The 20,591-nt window shown below is 36.1% G+C and overlaps 1 protein-coding gene across 1 annotated transcript in view; it reads right to left on the bottom strand.

The window, feature by feature from the left end:
* The window catches only part of FOXP2 (forkhead box P2), a 531,741-nt gene that overhangs the window by 60,128 nt on the left and 451,022 nt on the right, over window positions 1-20,591 (bottom strand). Inside the window, exon 8 of the mRNA XM_036862984.1 lies at window positions 130-267. Coding sequence (XP_036718879.1) covers window positions 130-267 — 138 coding nt within the window. The remainder of the gene's footprint in view (window positions 1-129; window positions 268-20,591) is intronic.

A 20,591-nucleotide genomic window follows, 5' to 3' on the forward strand; every position in this document is an offset into this window, starting at 1 on the left:
ATTAACATGCTACATTTATGTTCTAGCATGCTGACAGGTTGTCCTTTCCAGTGGAGAAGGAATTGTCATATATGCCCATGGCACTGTCAACACGGGTCCTAGCACTCCGAAGCAGGTAATCCACATTACCTGCTGCAGCATGACTGCCTGCTGCTGCTGAAGAAGGGCTTGGAGCTGCTGAGGAGACAGGACTTGCTGCTGAAGGATCTGCTGCATTTGCTGAGGGGTGATCACCTGGGGAGTCATCATGGCCACCGACACAGGCACCTTGACAGAGACAGAAGGAGAAAGAGTGGACGTTACCAAACGTCTGTTAACCTACTTCATCGCTATATGGCATCCCTACCAAATTCTTTAGTAGTGATGACCAATCATTTTTATAGAATAATTGTTATATTATTTGACTATTTAATAATGATATTTTAGGTACCACAGTATTTAGACACTGGCTTTCCAGAGGCATCAGATGTCATCAGATTCCACCTTTACGTTCCACACCTCTTACGTATTATGCTAAGATGTGTTGCTTTGACTAGCATAATTAGAAATAAACAATTACATGTCAGTTTTCTCAACACTTCATAACTGATAATCTCATCAATGTCATAGTGCTACAAATGAAAGCCTTTTGACATGATTTACAGGTATGATTAAGATAGATATGATAAAGATTAAACGACTGGAAAAATACACATTTAAATATCTGTTATCAAAGCTAGTAAAAAGAATGTATGTGCAGTGTACTTATTCATAAAATATAACCTGTCTTCAAAATTTAATATATATATATATAAAATATACACAGTACTAGAAAAATACACACAGTAATACATATTACTACATGAGTACTTGCAGTAACTCATATAGGATATTTACTTACTTACATATCCCCAGAAAATAGCTACATAGATAGGTCCTCTCCAAGAAGGGATCATAAGCCTCGTATTCTAGCTTCTCCTTTAAACGTTTTCTTATTTCAAGCTAACTAAACTTAAACCTGGAAGTCTAGAAATCTAAAGATTACTCAAGGGTTATTCATTAAACTGAAAAATAAAGTATTTTGCTCAAAATGTCCTTTCTACCATTTCCTTCTCCTTCAAAGTTGTAAAAATTAGAGTCAAAAAGAAAAGGAAATAAGGAGGGAGAGAAAGAAGCAGAAAAGATGAAGCAAGGAAAATACAAAGTAAGGAAAAACCAGGGGGAAAGTCTGAGAGAAAGAGAGAAAGGCTGTGGAGAGACAGGAAAAGGTTGGCAAGAGAGGCGAACAGGAAGTCCTCCTGCACAGAAGCCTGACGCATCTATCTGCTCGGTTGGGCGGCAGTCACACTCTTTGAAGGCACTGCTTGTACTAACCAGCAAGTAATCAGACAACTTGTCAACTTGCCAAGTTTGCAACCTTTGAAAAAGCAATCATTTTCTTTCCTAGAAAAAACAATTCACATTTACTGTAAATAAAAGCAAGTATTTATATAAACACCACTTTTGAACAAATTCTTGGGACAACATGTGTCTTTGAAAACGGAAAAAGATTAACAGACATGGTTCACAATTTATCCTCAGAGTCATTTTTAACACAGTTCAAACTTTTCGAGTCTGGCACTTTATATCATAAACAAAAGAGAAATTAATAATGAAAACAAAGTTAGGGGCTTCCCTGGTGGCGCAGTGGTTAAGAATCCGCCTGACAATGCAGGGGACACGGGTTCGAGCCCTGGTCCGGGAAGATCCCACATGCCGCGGAGCAACTAAGCCCGTGTGCCACAACTACTGAGTCTGTGCTCTAGAGCCTGGGAGCCACAACTAATGAGCCCGCGTGCCACAACTACTGAAGCCCGCATACCTAGAGCCTGTGCTCTGCAGCAAGAGAAGCCACCGTGATGAGAAGCCCGCGCACCACAACGAAGAGCAGCCCTCACTCGCCGCAGCTAGAGAAAGCCTGCGTGCAGCAACGAAGACCCAATGCAGCCAAAAAAAAAAAAGTTAGAAGAAAAAAATAAAGGAAGTTCAGGATGGATTAATTCCTCTCCCTCAAAAAAAAACACTTCATATTTCATACTAAAGAAAGAGTATTTTCTATCCCTTGCTATCTTGAAACATGGATTAATTAGATATAATTTTGTAACATGAGGGGAAAGAATCACAGAATAACAGAAAGGAATTCAAAAGTGCTTTTCAAAAATATTTCTGGATTTTTTTAGAACATACTTTCATACCTATAGATTACTGTACTTGAAAGTATCATAATAAAAGGCATTCTGAAATGTATGCTGTAAAATTAATTGATCCAATGGGTTGCCCATGTATTTAGTTGTTTAAATATTTAATGGTCAGTTTACTTAATTGTTCTTTTTTTTTTTTTTAATTTTTTTTAAAAATTAATTTATTTATTTTATTTTTGGCTGTGTTAGGTCTTCGTTTCTGTGCGAGGGCTTTCTCTAGTTGTGGCAAGCGGGGGCCACTCTTCATCGCAGTGCGCAGGCCTCTCACTATCGTGGCCTCTCTTGCTGCGGAGCACAGGCTCCAGACGCGCAGGCTCAGTAATTGTGGCTTACGGGCCCAGTTGCTCCGCGGCATGTGGGATCCTCCCAGACCAGGGCTCGAACCCGTGTCCCCTGCATTGGCAGGCAGATTCTCAACCACTGCGCCACCAGGGAAGCCCTACTTAATTGTTCTTTGATAAACAAAAAGAATGGTTAGAATAAGCAGTTTGGAAAAAAATTATCTATCTACTAAAATGCCTTTCCTTCCAGGAATAATTTACCTCATACTGTCTCCAAATAACAAGGAATGAAACTGAAATGAAGGAACAGAGAAAGACAAACAGGTTAAACTTTAAAAAGGCTGCCAATCCAGATAAATAGATAGATAAGTGGGTAGCTAGATTATATATATGTAGATAGCTATACACATGCATATAGATAGATACCTTCTATAAAGTCTATTATGTGATGAGAAACTTGTCACACCTCTCTCATCTAACAGCCCCTTACCAATTTTTAGCATATGTAGTATTGTCACTTAATTAACTCTATCTACAAGTAAAAGTACTTTATGTGTAACTGATAACAAAGGCACTTTATAAGAAAAGTTACATGAATGGAGGTATGCAATTATTATTGTAAACTGCAAGTTTACAATCAGAATTCATCTTATACAAATTATATTACCCTATAGCTTGCTGCTAGTATGACTGATTTGATGTACAAGCAAGTTTAAGCAAGTTTTCTACCTTTGCATTCTTTAGAGTTCATTAGCCCTTTCACCATGGTTAAATTAATTATGTTTTATTCTTGAAATGGTTTGAGAGTGTCTTCCTTACATTTAAAAGTTTATGACATAAAAATAACCATCATGTCATTGTCATCCTAAAATCATATGTATCACACTTATGTGATATTCTGCAAATTTTAAGCAGATTCTGGCCTACCCTCTAGGAAACTGCCATCTAACACAAACAATATACAGACATAAGGATATGTAGAAAAAGAAATCAACTAATTGAACACTCTACTTCCATAAGATATGTACAAAACACAAACTGAAATTAATTATATATATAGGAAAGCACAAGTACACTTCTGAGGGATTTCTAACATTACAAATAAGCCAATACTATCACCTATAAATCTACATACATGAGCGCATCCAAAATGAAACATTTGAGGCTACTAAAAATTTAAAGTATTTTATTAAATAGAAAATTAGTTTTTCCTACAACAAATGTCAATTACATGTTATATGTAGACTGCTCCACTGGCCTTGTTTAGAACATGCAGAACTTCTCCACTTTTAAGTGAATCATTTTAAGTGACACATTTCCTTTATTCCTCCTTTATCACTTTTGTTACTGTCCCATTACCTTTCTTTGCTACTGCAAGCTACTTTAGGAATTCATTGACAAAGACGAATAGAGATTAACTGAGTACATAAATTATTTTTGAAGATTATACTTACTACTTTATCAATATTTAAACAGGCAAAAGCAGCATCAGATTTGAAAGTCTATGGATAACTTTCTAAAATATATATACCTTCACAAGTTAGGTGTTAAGCTTAGGGAAATATTTTCCACTAAATATATACTTTTATTCATGCAAATATTCTAATGAGGGACCACAATTTAGATGTGTGATAGAGGAGGGGAGGGAAAACTTATCTTAGATGTTTTCTGGTGAGAAGGCAAATAAACATCTCGTTGGGTCTAAGAAATCATAATACATTATGCAGCTACCAAATGAAATCAAAAGGAATGTCTGGTTTAAAATGGGTGTCCCAGTGAAAACTGCAGTCTATCAATTAAACTCTTCAAGAGTGAAGAAAAGAAAAAAAAAAAAAAAGAGTGAAGAAAAGAAACGCAGTAAACTTTGGTTGGGAGATTTTTCTTTTTTTCTCTCTTGATATTTACTATCCTGACAGAACTAAAATTCCCCATAGTGATGCACCAAATAAGGCTTTCATTTACCCTTATTTATTTTCTCATTAGCTGAATTAAGCACCAACTTGATATGTAGCTCTGTGCACCAAGAAATACTGGGTAAACAGACATAAAGACAGGGTTATGTATTCTGAGATGAGAGAGGAAAAATTATGAAACTTGAAATGACTCAAAATGGTAAAAGCCAAAAGCATTTAGATATTATCCTAAAATAGGTCGCTGATGACTTCAGATTTTTTAAGAAATAAATTATGCATTTACATTAAGTGTACCTCGTTGAAAGGGTCAAAAAGTTATTAAGAGACAATGCAAAGACCATGCCTCCCTTCAAATGAATTTCAAGAGTTAGTGTAAGACTTATGAAAATGGATCAAACTTTTAATTTGCTACAATAAGCAAATCGTCTTTTTAAAATCTAGTTCAGCTGGAGCATTTCTGAATGTGTTGGGTTTGCATGTTAAGCATGTCACTTAATTAAACATCCCAGTTCTGTGTGGGTGATCGGAAAGGTGCCTAGCATAATGTTAGTCCAATTCTTACTTCACTAAATGTGAATTGGAAAAAACAGCCACAACCTGTGGATGAGATTTAAAGTGGAAAACACCATTTCCTTGTTAACATGGTCTGCCAAATACTGGTTCACACATCCCTTTATTTTTCACTTAAAATTTGAAGATAAAAAGAAGTCCCGATCTCCAGGCCCTGGTACTTAAAAAAAATTTTAAAAAAAAGCTCTATTAAGATTAACTACTTGTATAAAAATGCAAAATTGGTTTTCATATTATAGTATCTGCTCCTATTATAACAGACTATTGATAGGAAATATGTGATTGTACATTCTTTGATAAATTTTTTTCTGTTCACTTCTTCCATCTCTATACTACCTATATCTATAGTTTATTTTAACATAAACTATTGTATTGCATTGCCAGCCTTGGTCCAAATTCAAGCCCTGGTTACATGTATAATGTCTATCATAATAATAGCCTTTCAAAAGCTTCCTGGTTTTATGGTATCAAAAAGAACTGACGATGAATTGAGTGGTATTTGTAAGCTTTTCATCAAGTACTGAACAGGAGTATTTAAAGAGATCTGGGATGGACAGTGCACACTGCTATTTAATGCAATCTTTTAGCAGCAGAGAAATAGTGTGACAGGAACAACAGAAAGCACGGCACAGTGCAATCAGACACTGAGATGCCTTTTCATCATGATTCATCACCCCTTAGTTTCTACTATACTTTAAGACATTAGTTTTAATTTAACATCCATCTAATCACTTTGATAAAGCAGAGTGTTTTCTGTCTTGGAAAGTAGAGTTTGTCTAACTTTACCCTTCTCTTAGTTATACACAAATACTTCAGAAGAGAGTCAAGTCTTTTCTTTGTACTACTGGTGAAAATGAGGCTGTTCATATAGGCATGTTGTTACAGAGATTATGGAGAGGTGATATATAATATGCTACACCATATGTTTAAAGACCAAAAATGCAACTTCTAATCTCACTCTGGCTAATCAAGCTGCTCAGATTATTTTACATACATCTTTGGTTTAGGCCTTGACATGCCCTTGTTTTTCTTTCTTCTGAAAGCTAAAGTTCCTCTCTTTGATTAGCTGAAACATTTGCATGGTCACTACACATTTTTCATTTTATAAATCATTATGCATTAGCAGTCTTGATCGCCTAGCTTGACTAATCCTGACGAACTGAAATCACAGCTGAAGGTCAAACTCCATCCCACTGCACATTCATATTCAAACAAATCTGCACCATTGTTCATTAGGCTCCTAAAATCATTGGAAAGAAGTTACTGAATATCTTACACTTATTCCTTATTCTTTCCAAACTTAACCCACAGAACGCTAATGCTTAACAGATGATAAGAGCAGAATACAAACAAAATCAATAACACTTTGCAACTGGAGTGCCTGGTTTTATTTTAAGTTTTAAAAACTAGAATGTAATCAATAATTACACAGAATTAGAATACTTGAGTACTCAACCAATTTGAGAGGGGGTTGCACTGTAGAAAGATATATTCATTTATGAAAATGCTGTCTTCTTTTATGTTTAGTAACTTAAAATGTGGATCTATCTAGCAGGCTAGAGCCATTCCCTGGAATTAAGATCTTGCTCAAAATCACTGGGAGACTAGTTTTCAGGGACTGTGCTAACAGTTCATCCTGTTTATTTGTCTACGTTCATAAATATTTCCTTTTAAATTTAAAAAATGAATTTTAAGACACCAGATACAAAAACAAAACAATTGTGATTTTGATGGAGCTCACCAAATTATCCCAAATAATATTAGTTTCAACAAAAAGCAAGCTGTCTTAATAAAAGACAACTCTCTAAGAAAGCAAAAATAAATATGAGAAGGAAGATCCTTTCATGCTTTCATAGGCGCTCTCATAGATTGATGGATGATAATCATCTTAATTTCACTGCTCTCCAAAACAAAGAGCCAGAAAAGGCAGCAAAAGACACTAGCCCATTCATTCCAGGACCTGCACAATGCTAATTCCAACATTTAGCTGCATGGCTTTCTGCTTGATGTATCAGAGCTCAAAAGATGAAAGCAGAGAAGTAATTGCTCTCCTGGTTCTTATTCTTCGCTGACAACCCATAAATTTAATTTTACACACACATTCATTTACATTTTCAAGTATATGACATGATAATTGCCAGACTATAACACCTCCATTCCTGTAGATACAGCAACTCGCTGATTGACAAGTGTGGTGAATAGAAAGGAATGGTAGTTGAATTGCAGAATTTTTTTTTTCTTCTGAAAATTACACTTAGAAGGGCTAACAGTAATAAGCATTTATGAAAGTCTCACCATAAACATCTGCACATAAAATGAACAGTAGAACCTCAGTTATTACAGTCTCTCAGCTTTTTGTGCTTTACACTGAACTCTACTACTGAAATAGTAAAATTACCAACAGTGCGTCTACTGAAGCACAAATGTATGAAACAGTCTATCCCCAACATTACTAGAGCCGTTGGTTGTGACTCTTTTCAGTCAGTTACGCCACTGCAAGGCAATAAAATATTTAGCCTGTTTGAAGGTATTTAATTATATTTTGAGAAACCGTAAATATTGCAATCATTTTCAATAAAGTGGACATTCTTTCTGGGTCTCACAAAGGGGACATATTTTTCTATAGGGAGAAGTAGTTACTGATGATTTTTAAGTGTTTCTTGACAAAGACTCACACTCTTCAAAAACCTCCTGCAGCTGGGTACACTGATTTGGCTTTCTAGCTCACCATGGAGAAGGCAACAAACTGACTTGCTTTTCTTTGGCTCCAAAGTTCAAGAATGGAACAAGCTCTCTAAATTGGATCCTGATGAGAAAACATCAGCAACTTCTCAGAAGAATTTCAGATCATTAAGATGCTCTCACTGCACTTGGAGTTGCTGATGAGGCTGTCTGTCTAACTGATAGAGGCCAACTTCAATGGAAGAAGGCAGGAAGAAAAGGGAAAACTGAGGTAGATTTACTGAGAGTATTGCCCCGATGACTTAGCAATTACTTTTTGTGAATGCCCTGACTAATCTGTACAGGTCAAAGATTAGTTCATGTTGCCAGGCTGTGGGTAGCTTAACATTCACAGTATATTAGAATAAACAATGGTAACATACGTATCTTGGTGAAAAAACCAAGTATTCCGAACTACACTTTTTGCCTTATATGCAAGGCAAAACGTCTACCCCCACTATTAGAAAAATACTGTTAAGTTACCTTTCCCATAGAGAGTCTTTATAGATGTTCAAAAGATATTGCTAATCAAATTTTTAAAATAAATTAAAAATAAGCTAGCATTTCTATAATGTATAACCAAAGCAAATTCTTTCATTAGTACATCTCCTAGAACAGTTGTAGCCGATTAGCTATAGAAATTGTGTAAGGATTTCATGCACAGAAATTGACATCCAAACTTGAGCACAATATACGAGAGAGACAACTGTTTGGAATGTAGTTAATAAACATATAATAAGAATTAATGGGACTTCCCTGGTGGCACAGTGGTTAAGAATCTGCCTGCCAATGCAGGGGACACGGGTTCGAGCCCTGGTCCGGGAAGATCCCACATGCCACGGAGCAACTAAGCCCGTGAGCCACAACTACTGAGCCCGCATGCCACAACTACTGAAGCCCGCATGCCTAGAGCCCGTGTTCCACAACAAGAGAAGCCACCGCAATGAGAAGCCCGCGCACCTCAACGAAGAGTGTCCCCCACTTGCCGCAACTAGAGAAAGCCCGCACACAGTAACGAAGACCCAATGCAGCCAGAAAATAAATAAATAAATAAACAAACAAATAAATAAATTTATAGAAAGAATTAATGAACCAGAATTGCAAAAAGATCTATCAAAAAGATGTACTGAAAAGTTAAAGCAAGACCTCACATTTTAAACAACAAATAGTAAGTGGGAGAGTTGTGTCAAGAATTCAGCCTCAAAACAGTCTCCCTACTTGGCTAATATAGCGTAGCCCTACTCCTCTCATACCTAAGACATTTCACTCTAACTTTTAAGACATATGAGAGTGTAAGGTAGATATAAAATCCAGTTATTATGAAATACTATTTTTTATGAAAGCATAGGAATTTGATCCATGAATAGCTTAAACCTGACATATTCTATAGCATTTAGGTTAGATTATAAAACTACCCTGAGTCCTATTTATATCTTATACCACTATTTAATTTCACATTATGAGATATCATACTGTTGTAAATTATGTTGGATAGAGTACTATTTTTTCCTTAGTTGCACCTATTTTGTTTAATAACTGACTTTCCTGGAGATTATAAAGCTGTGTTTAAGACAGAGTTTTGCTCATCCTGTCTCAATAGACTTCCACGATTACTTTTTACCAACTAGTCTTGTTGAAAGGTTTCTAGCGTTATAGGTAATGTAAAGTCCATTAGGTCAGCCTCTTCATAGCATGACATGCAGTAAATTACAAGTGCTTCAAGCAGCTCAGTGAATTACAGTTCATCACTTTGAAAGGTTTCCCACTACAAGACCACAGATATCAGATCTGGCAGTTAGGATCCAATTAACACTTTGGTCAGAATAATCAGATTGCATGTGTAAGACTTGTATAATTCGTTTACTGCTTCCATGCATCTTCTGTCTGTAGGTAAATTTGTTGCTGTTATTTCAAAGCTTGGAATCAGTACTTCACTTGCCTTTAGGTTATATTTCAAGTTCTTTTGCAGTGCAGTGATGAACTCCCCTTGTTTCAGCAATTTAGATCACTTGTCCTGTAGATATTACAGCTTGAGAAATGGTTTGTTGCTGGTAGTTTTGTTTTGTGCTCTTACCATGTCATTATATGTCTAGAAAAAAATTGCTAGCAATTTTTACTAAGCCCGTTTTATTTAGTGTATCAGAGACAATTTTCCCCAGTGATCACTGTGAATCTTGCATAACAACCCTGCACACCATAAACGACATATGCAATGACATTTACATGTGTACTGTCATGCAAAACTATTTCCTGCTACACTGAATATAATACCATGACTGAATGAAAGAAAACATTCTGATTTGGTGATATCATTTTTCTAGCCATGGTCAGTTATTCACAAGAGGTCCATCAGGGCAAGACTAAGGAGAAAATGTTATTCTCACATTTGGTACTTTTGGCCAGGACTTTGATAGCTAGTTTATCACACTTTCAAATATTATGGCTAACTGGATAGAAATCTGGAAAGAATAATTTGGCCCAAAGGATAATACAGTTTCTTAAAAAAAAAAATGGATATACAAATTCCACCACTGCAATTTTTAAATCACAACGGCCTAACAAATTTTCATAAATAAAAAAGCCTAATAACATTTCCTGAAATAGCATCACATTCAATTCTCAATGAAGCTTATTTGTTATAAATTACTGTTTCTTTATTCTCTTTTATATTATACCTAATGCAGATTTAAGTTCCTAGATTCAGAACCCATGTTTCAAATCCAATATAAACTGTCACAGTACCATGAAAACACAGTTAAATTCTACTTAGAAGATATATTAAAAATGATTACTCTTTATAGATGAAATCTAAGTGATAAAACTGGACCTACTGATTGAAAAGATGCCTCTAGTTTGGTTTTACACAGATAGCTATTTAATGATTAGTGAAGATAATAGGACTAGTATTCAAGTTTCTTTTCACAAGTGGCCATTTCATTTTCCATACATTTACACCACACCAGAGGGTCAAACAGATAACGCAAATACAAATATTTCTTCTTTCGAATGATGATAAAAACAACACTAATGAAGATGCAGATAGCAACAAAAAGCCTGGATGCCGTGTCAGACTCTGAAACCAGAATAATTCGAACTGAATGTTGAATCTCTCACTTGTTTGCTTTGTCACTTTGGTCAAGCTACTTAACTTCTCTGAGACACTATTCCTCTATCAGTAAAATTAAAGTAAGAATATCCATTTTACTTGGTTATTCTGATAATTATAATAATGCATGTAAATAGATAACACACAGTAACCACTCAAATTATCTACCTTCCCTCTTTACCCAAATGAATTTTTCCTTCAAAGAGACTTCATTATACATAATAATTGGCCTCAGTTTATACAACTGGAATGCTAAGAGAGGCTATCTTCTCTGTAATCTCCACTCAGACTTAAGATCTAAAAACATTAAAATCGTTGGGGATCTCATAATCTACACTGAATCCTGAGGGGTTTATATCAGAAAGTAAAAGTAAAAAAAAAAAAGTGATACGTGGTATCTGGTAATAGCGTTCTGTGAACATTACTATGTTCACATAAAATACATTTATGCATTCTACTATTTATTCAAAAGGAATATTCTGGTACAAAATACATGCCAAGCTAAAGATTTTGGTTTTGTTGGTTGTGCAGCAGCAAACTTTGTCTGAGAAAGTGTGTCCTTGTCAAACCCAAACCTGGTCTCAGAGTAGCCTAAGCCTGATAAGGGCTATTTTGCATCAATTTCTACCGGTACCTGTTATTTGGTTTCTAAATGTTTGGGTTCTAACTCTTGCTCACAAAACCCCTTGTGTCTTAGGCCCCATCCCCTGTTTTTGGTTTAATCTGTACTAGTAAGTCAGGTTTTTTTGGTATCTAGATGTTAATCTTCCTCCAACTTTGGCTCTAACCACAATTTCTACTTGTTATATAACTTCTTGAAGAGTAAACCTTCCTGCAGTCATTCATTCATCCAACCAACGCCTGCTAACTTGTGATGGCAGAAGGCAAGGTAAGTAAATGCACAATTATAGTTCAGTGTGGCAAGCATCATGATAGAAGAATGTACAGAAGAAATAAAACAGATATCAGCACAGCATAATGAGGAAAGGCTTTCAAGAAGAGATAACGCTTAAGTTGGGTTTTAATGGATGAGTTGGAATCAAGGACATTGAAAGACTTCTCTAAGCAGAAATGAGGCATGGGTGAAAGCAATAAAAAATCATTCCTTATGACTGGAGTGTGGGGTACACGTAGTATAGGTAGGTAGGAGCCAGATGGTGAAAGGGCCAGGCTACTAAATTTAGAAGTTAAAAATTTCTTCTACAAGCATTATATGAATAGAGGGTCGGGAAACATGGGGATCCTGAAGAGTTTAAGAAAAGTGATAGGACCAGATTTGAATTTTAGGACTATCCATGGCAATAATGCTAGTGAGGGGTTATCATGGACATTTTAGATTACTTGCATGGGCTAGAGAGGAAAGGAGGGGCTGAGAGATGGTAAGGAATTTGAACATACAGGACTTGATTGATTATATGCAGAAGCTGTGAAAGAAGAGGAGCAATCTAGACAACCACAAGGTACCTGAGCAGATGATGGTCTCATTGATTAAGGTAGAGAATACAGGAAGAGAATTAGTTTTGAGAGGAAAGGAAGGCAATATGTTTAATGTTGGGCATGCTGAGTTTAAGGGCCCTGTGGTATCCAGGCTGCTAAATATGTGGTTCTTGAACTAGAGAGTAGTGGCCTCAGACTTGGATTTGGCAGTCATTAGCATATCAATGGTATTTGAAATAATAGTGTAGGTGAAGTTACCCACGAATCTGTATGGGTTGTGTAGACCAAGGAGAGCAGAGGACTGAGGATAAAATTCTGGGGTGGTTAATTTCCTAAACAAATATTTATCAAACACTAATAATGTGAAAGTCCCTGTGCTAGGTGCTGGGGAAATGACGGTGAACCAGTATAACTGACCTTCCTTCTTGCCCCCTCCCTCTTTCCTTTCCTTTCTTCTTTCCTTCCTTCCTCTCTTCCTTCCATCAACACATGTTTATTAATCAGCTAATGTATGCCAGACACATACTAGGAGCTAATACTATAGGAACAAAAACTGTCCTTGAAAAGTTAATACTCTAGTGGAGAAGAAATAAATTAAATCAGTAAACTGGTGAAATACGTAAAATAATCACAAATTTTGATATGTTCTAGAAGGAAATAAAGAAGGTGTTAAACAAGGAATAATAAGGCAGATCATCTTAGTAGGGTTACGGAACACCTCTCTGAGAGGTAGCATTTAAGCTAAGACCTGAAGGATGAGAAAAAGCCACATATTAAATAGGATCAAAGAGGATTCAAACTAATGGAGAAGAAGCTCACACTAAACTTGAACTTGATCTGGAGCAAAGGGAATGAGGTGGAGGTAAGGTTGAAGAGCTCAGCAAGGGCCCAATACAATCCCTGTTCACATCCTAATAGAGGACATAGGCAGCAAATCACTAATCATGCAACTAATAACTTATATGACAATCATAGAAAGTAATCTAAAGGGGAAAGTAAACATTTGTCATTTGAGGATACAGAGAGGAATCAGAGCCTAGAGAGGATATTGAGAAGACCTAGCTTGAGCAGTCTCTTTTGAAACCAGCAGAAAGGTATAAAATCCAAGAGAAGAGAGTGTTTTAGAAAGAAATCTTGATCAACAAAGTCAGATGAAGTGAACAGGTTAAGATAAGGATGAGATAATGTTCCTTGTCTTGGTTAATGTGGAGGTTACTGAAATGGGTAAAAATAACCTCAGGGGAAGGTTGGTCAGAAGTCAGATTATAGAATGATGAGGAGTAAAGGGGCAGTAATACATTGGAGATAGTAGACCATCCTTTTAATCGAGCAGGTTATGATGAAGGTGAACTGTCAAACCATAAGAGTGTGTGGATTTCAGAGAGTCTTAATTTTTTAAGACAGAAGACCTGGGGCGTGTTTCTATGTTGAGGTAAGTAGACTAGTAGTGAGGGAAGTGCTGCAGGAACATGAGAAAAAGGTGGAGCAAAGTTCTTTAGTAGGTAGAAGGAGACAACAGCAAAACAACAGGTAGTCCATCAATGAAATGAAAAGGCAGTCTACAGAAGAGGAAAACATTTGCAAACCACATATCTGATAGGGGTTAATATCCAAAATATATAAGAAATTCATAAAACTGAATCGCAAAAAAAAAAGCACCCCGAATAACCCACTTTAAAAATGGACAAAGGGTCTGAATAAACATTTTTCCACAGGAAATATACAAATGGCCAACAGGTATGTGAAAAGGTACTCATCTTCACTAATCATCGGGGAAATGCAAAATGCAAATCAAAACAACGACGAGATATCACCTCACACCTGTTAGGATGTTTACTATCAAAAAGATGAGATAAATGCTGGTGTGAATGTGGAGACAAGGGAACCCTTGTGCACTGTTGGTGGAAAGGTAAATTGGCATAGTCACTATGGAAAACAGTATGGAGGGTCCTCAAGAAACTAAAAATAGAACTGTGAAATGATCCAGCAATCCCATTTCTGGGTATTTATCCAAAGGAAATGAAATAATCATCTTGAGATATCTGTTCTACCAGGTAACTGAATTATTATTCACTATAGCCGAGGTAGAGAAACAACCTAAGTGTCTGTCAACAGACAAAGGGATACAGAAGATGTGGTAAATAAATACAATAGAATATTATGCAGCCTGAAAGAAGAAGGAAATCCTGTCATCTGCCACAACATCGATGAACCTGGAGTAACTGTTGTATAATCTCGGAGGAGGAAAGATCTAGTAACCATGGCACAAAACTAAGACGCCATAAAAAGAGGACCAATAAATTCAACTTCATTTCAAAAAATCTGCATAGTAAAAACCAAAATCAAATTAAAGGTAAATGATAAATTAGAGATGACAATTGTATTTCGTATTTCCCTAATATGTGAAAGTGCCTATAGATCAAGAAGAAAGAGACCAACAATCCAATAGAAAAAATGGGCCAAGTACTAAACAGTTTGCAGAAAAAAGCGTCTCTTACATATGGATATATATCCAACATAATTCAAAATAAAAGAAAGCTAATTAAAGATATTCTGAGAAGCCTATCAGATTGGGAAAGATCAGATTGTTAAATAACACCGTGATGGTAAAGTTGTGGAAAGTAGACACTAGCTTACGGAAATATAAAATGGCAACAGATTTACAGATAGCATTTGGGTAATATCTATCAAAATTACAAATAAACACATTCTTTGACCTAGGAATTTCAGTTCTAAAACTTTCCTCAGTTATACTTGTGTATATGTGAAGTGACATTTGTTCAAAACTATTCATTGATGCATTTTTGTTAGCAACAAATTAGAAACATCCCAGGTGACAATCAATAGACTGGCTAAATGACATCCATCAGTGGAATACCATGCAGTCATACAATGAATGAGGAAGCTCGCTATGGATTACTCAGTTTTTTGCTTTTTATGCTTTTTCAGTTTTAAACGATATAGACATTTTAATTTTAAAAAATAAAGAATTTTAAAAAGCAGTTATAGGGCACATTAAGGTTATAAGGAACTCACAGCTCTTTAAAAGAAATATGTCCCAAGAATAATGCCTCAAAGAGTTAACCAAATGCAAAATACATATTGGTAAGTACTTCCCACCAGTTTTAAATTATTATAAAAAAATCCTCTGAGCAAAACCACTGACGTAATAAGACAAAGTAACTTAGCTGTGACCCTCGTGCCGCAGTAATGTTTAAAGATCTTGTCAGGCTAGTGAGGTTTTCCAGTGGAATATATTAAAAAAGTGTTCCAAAATAGTATTAATAAGCAAGAATTCTGATTTGAAATAAACAGGTGATGAGAGGAAAATTAGATAAAATGTATCAGATCTCTTCAGGGATACCATGGGAATAGAATTTATATCCCTAACGTACTTTTTTCATCTGCGGATATCAAGGGCTTGATAAATGCTTTGTCTTATACAGTTGACAAAACCTGGAAGAGGTAGACAGTTACTAATCCTTTGGTTATAGGAATATAAAAAGTGCCAAAGTGTGTATCAAGCCCTGTATTCTGTCACTTAAAGGTATCACTATTTTAGAGTCAGGCTTCCTGACATTCCATTTCCCTCAAAAGACTACACCTCCAACACTCTTAACCTTCTCTTGAACACTAGTTCTGAATCTATTAATCAGGGATTTATCCAAACCTTTACAGAACCTCATTTATTCACTCATTCACTTCCCGAGAGAAGATAATATTGTTTTGCCAGCATGTACTTCACAAAGCTTCTAAACCTACAGACTTGTCAATCTATAACCTCTGAATCCTAGACAGAGATGTGGAAAAGATTAGGTCCCATATTAGAACAGTCAGAATATATGAAGGGTGAGAATACTAGAATACTAGCAATTCTTCCCATTAGGGAAGTGAGCATTCTAGGTCCCATCCCCCCAGTCTCAGGATCTTCTGGATCAAATCCAGGATATCAAACCCTCAGTTCCTAAGAGGCCTATGTACCTCTTTCCATTTTTGTCATGTGAAACTAAGAGGAAAGAAACATGCTGGTATGAACTATATCCAGCCTCATATCTAGGAATTTTTAAACCCTTTGCTATAGTGTTTTTTCATATAATTAACTTTTATAGACTCCCTAAAAAAGTAGCTTTGAAAAAGTTTTTCATAATGAATCTAAATTGCTTTTTATTATTATTCTATTCTCAACCCTCTTCCTTTTTGCTCCCCACCCCCTAGCCTACCTTACTCTGTCCCACTTCCTCCCTCCCCCACTTTCTGAACTTTTTTCTGTACACCTTTACCCGTGAGGGCAGCATTATTTGTTCACATTGAGACGATATGGTTATCATTATCTTAGATCAAAATCTCTAAGGATTTAATTGTCATGGTTTGGTTACTACCTAGATGCTGTCAGTAAAGATGGTTCCCTTTGGAAAGAACAAAAAAGGAATCGCAACTATAACTAAATACCAGCTTGAGGTTGGATGGGGTGGACGCATGGAGATAAAAACTTCCCGGAGGCCTTTGAAGCCGTGAAAAAGTATTCAGAATGAAGCTAGGTCCTGTGAATTTAGCTAAGTGTATCATGCTTTAGGCTACTTCTTCCTAAGCTTTGTATGGAAGGCTAGACCATTATGTTTAATGCTGTGTACTCAGGGCTTAATGTGGTATTTGACACAAAATAGATATAATCAAAAATGATTTTGAAGAATAAATTAATGAAGGAATATTCCTCCACACACCAGCTATGTTTCCTCTGAGTGGTGTTGTAGGATGTGGCGACTAGGAAACAGGAACACAGAGGTGTTTCCGAGGGCATCAAAAATATAACATAATGCTTTCCCTATGGTCTTTTCAACATACTAGCCCCTTAAATACTAAACTGAAAATGAGTACAGTTGGGATTCGATCAGAATTTTTGAAACTGCTCACCTGGGTGGCTCAGTAAAAATCCCTGTTTCCAAAGAAGAAAACAAACAAACAAACAAAAAGAATCAGAACAAACTTCATTTCATATGTCCCCAATAATGCAAACAGAGTTTGCATGTGTGTTTCTTTAGGCATATTCATAAAGAAGCATCATAAAATAACTCCACTGGCTTTTTGATTACTCTTAAAAAACTCACTATAGATGTGCAAAGATAGCAGGTAACATATTTCTTATGCTTTAACCACAGAATTTTATACATTTTATCTCAAATTCTTTTTCTTTACAGAAACTTCAGCATTGAAAAAGGAATAACAATATAAGCAAAAACTAAACAAGCTGAGTTATTGGACACCTTTCATTTTCAGTCAATCAGTTCACATTGGGAAACGTCTGATTTTTATATTTATTGCTCTGTCCTTTGTGCTGCAGTATCTAAAAATAACTACTAAGCCATTTTAAAATTCACCTGTTTAAATGTCTGTCTCTCCCCTGACATAGTACGGTGGAAAATATGCTTTATTCACTTAGGTATACATAGTCCCTAGCATGTTGCTGGTATATGGTAGATCTCAATTCGTGTTTATTGACTAAATTATACCGTAAATAAATGTAGAAAAAGTTTACAGAAGTAACCTTTCTTTAAAAATTGCTTCAAGATGATATACATAATGTATGCTCCATGTTGAAATTTAAATAGTAAAATACAAAAATCACCTATAATTCCATTATCTTCACTACCGTCAAGAGTTGGTGCCTTTTTTGTATTTTTAAACCCACTTTTAACGTGAAATTTATTTTCTTTTGTTTAAAAAGTAATATACAGTCCTTAACATTCATTTTAAAAACGCCAAAAAATAGAAAGAATTAAAAAATTACAGTTTTACCATTCAAATCCCATTCCTTTTATAGATATAGACAGTCTTTGCTTTGTATGGTCCGGATATGCAAGAATTTCAGTTCCAATAGTTTAACTAAATAAAATAAGCCCCCAAACGACTTAGTTCAGATTTAGTTACCACAGTATGTTAACTATGAAGAACTGCATAAAGTATACACTTAGCTGCTAGATCTTCAGTCCATGGATCACTACATAAGTAATAGGTGTATATCATGATCCTCAGCAGAAGACCCAGTTGATCAACACCCAGAGTCCTGGGCCATAGAAACTGTGAGATAATAAATGCGTAGTTTTAATTTGCTAAGTTTGTGGGAAGTTGTTTGGTGGCACTATAAAAGTACTATACTAGGATAATACTTTGATTTACAGACTTTTTTTTTTTCAGTGCTCTGTGGATATGGTCCCATTGTCTTCAGGCACTTGGTATTAGAGAGGAAAAAATATCTGAAGTCAGTTCACGTCACCCATCTGATTTGAGGAAAGCTTTTCTCCCCACATGAATAATTATAGAATTATTTCCTTTGTGCTTATATTACAAGAAATTTGCCAATATCAAGGTATACACTTTTCTCCCTCTTTCTCTCTCCCTATCCTTATTTCTTCTATTTGTTTTTAAGAATGATTTCTTGAATTTTATGTTAGATACTATTTCTATTTCAAATGTTCTGATTTCCTCCCATTCAAGAAATGTTTGTATTCAGGAACTCGCATTGTTTTTAGGTTCAAACTCCGTTCTCTACCCTATCTATGGTTGTCTCACATTTTAACAACTTTTATACATGTCCTTTATATTGTGGAGAATAAAAATTTATCTTCCATCTTAGGGATTCGACTTACAGTGTCAGCACAGCTTTTAACTACCAAATCTCCAAAGAAAAATTTGATTCTGATATTGCACTTTAATTTCTCTGCAATCTTTATTCCATCATATTTTCATCTCACTCTCTTCGAACTTATACCATTTTCTTCTTATCTCAACCTGTTCTGATCTTATAGCTCTCTCTGTTTTATAAAACCCGTGTTTTCTTGAATCCTATTGAAGATGCCAAACATGTTTACATTTTTTTTCTTTTGGATGATGCAGTAAAGCCTGAATGCATTCTTCTTCCCAGTTAGTATAAAGGACTTCTTTCCTCTTCTTCTACATTTTTCCATCTTTTCCTTCTTTTTTTTTTTTTTTTATAGCCTTCCTAATGACTTCTTGTTTTTTTGGGGGGGGGGGTATTTATTTATTTATTTATTTATTTACGGCTGTGTTGGGTCTTCGTTTCTGTGCGAGGGCTTTCTCTAGTTGCGGCGAGCGGGGGCCACTCTTCATCGCGGCCACTCTTGTGGCGGAGCACAGGCTCCAGACGCGCAGGCTCAGCAATTGTGGCTCACGGGCCTAGTTGCTCCGCGGCATGTGGGATCTTCCCAGACCAGGGCTCGAACCCGTGTCCCCTGCATTGGCAGGCAGATTCTCAACCACTGTGCCACCAGGGAAGCCCCCATCTTTTCCTTCTTAAGCAGTGATGTATTTAGCCTTGCACTTGCCAACAGACAGGTTGGTGGATTATAGTTTCCCAGAGTCTTTATCCACATGGGATAAGATTGAATCTTCTCAGTTTTGTACCCATGGCTTTACAAAACTAGCTTGATTTTGGTGGGCTTTCATCTAGTGTAGCTCTGCTGGATCAAGATAGAATTCTTACTCCTCTCCTCTCTGACATGTTCATATAATAAAAGAGCATTGGTGTTAGAAGGTGGGCTCTAGAGTCAGCCATGTTGGATGAATGTCCCAAGTCTCACCAGCAAAGCTAATGTGGCCAAGTCATTTAAATTCTCTCTGCTTCAGATTCCTTATAAGTAAAAGGGGGATAATAATATAAAAACCTCATTAATTGTCAGCATTAAATGAGATAATGCGTACGAAGGGTTACCACAGTACTTGACACTCTGTAAGCACTCAATATTGGTTTTCCTCTAATTCGATTATTATGGGCATGGAAAACCCATTCCCTCTAAGCACACTGTTACCAAGGCTCTGTGTTTACTCCCACCTCCATGGCTTTATTTGTGAGGGTGTCTCTCCAGACTACAATGCATTATGTCACCACAGGCTCACTCTGTACAACATCCGGCTCATTTTCCCAATCATGTTGCTGTTTCTGACTCTATGTACAAAGAGAGAATGAAGAGAGGGCAAAGGGAAGGGGACTCAGATAGCTTCAAAAACTAGCCACAAGCAATTAATGAGATAAATCAGTTTTCTGATTACTACTGACCTCATGGTTCAGAATAAGAGGACAGACAAAGGCAAAAGGTAGCTCAGGTGGGCTCCAATTTCACAAAATGTTTAAAGTTTTCATAGGTCTTGAGAATGCAGAAATTTCTTGAAAATTCTAGGAAGTTTGACTGTGAGTTGGCTTTGGCAAGCTTCTCTTATGACCCATAAAGTACATGTACTTACCTTCTCTGAGTTCAAGATCTGAAAATAAAGCTGCCAGTTGTACACACACAGATAACTAGACCTCACCCAAACTCAATGCTTAATCCTG

The sequence above is a fragment of the Balaenoptera musculus genome, chromosome 9, assembly GCF_009873245.2.
Source record: "Balaenoptera musculus isolate JJ_BM4_2016_0621 chromosome 9, mBalMus1.pri.v3, whole genome shotgun sequence".
Classification (NCBI taxonomy): Eukaryota; Metazoa; Chordata; class Mammalia; order Artiodactyla; family Balaenopteridae; genus Balaenoptera; species Balaenoptera musculus.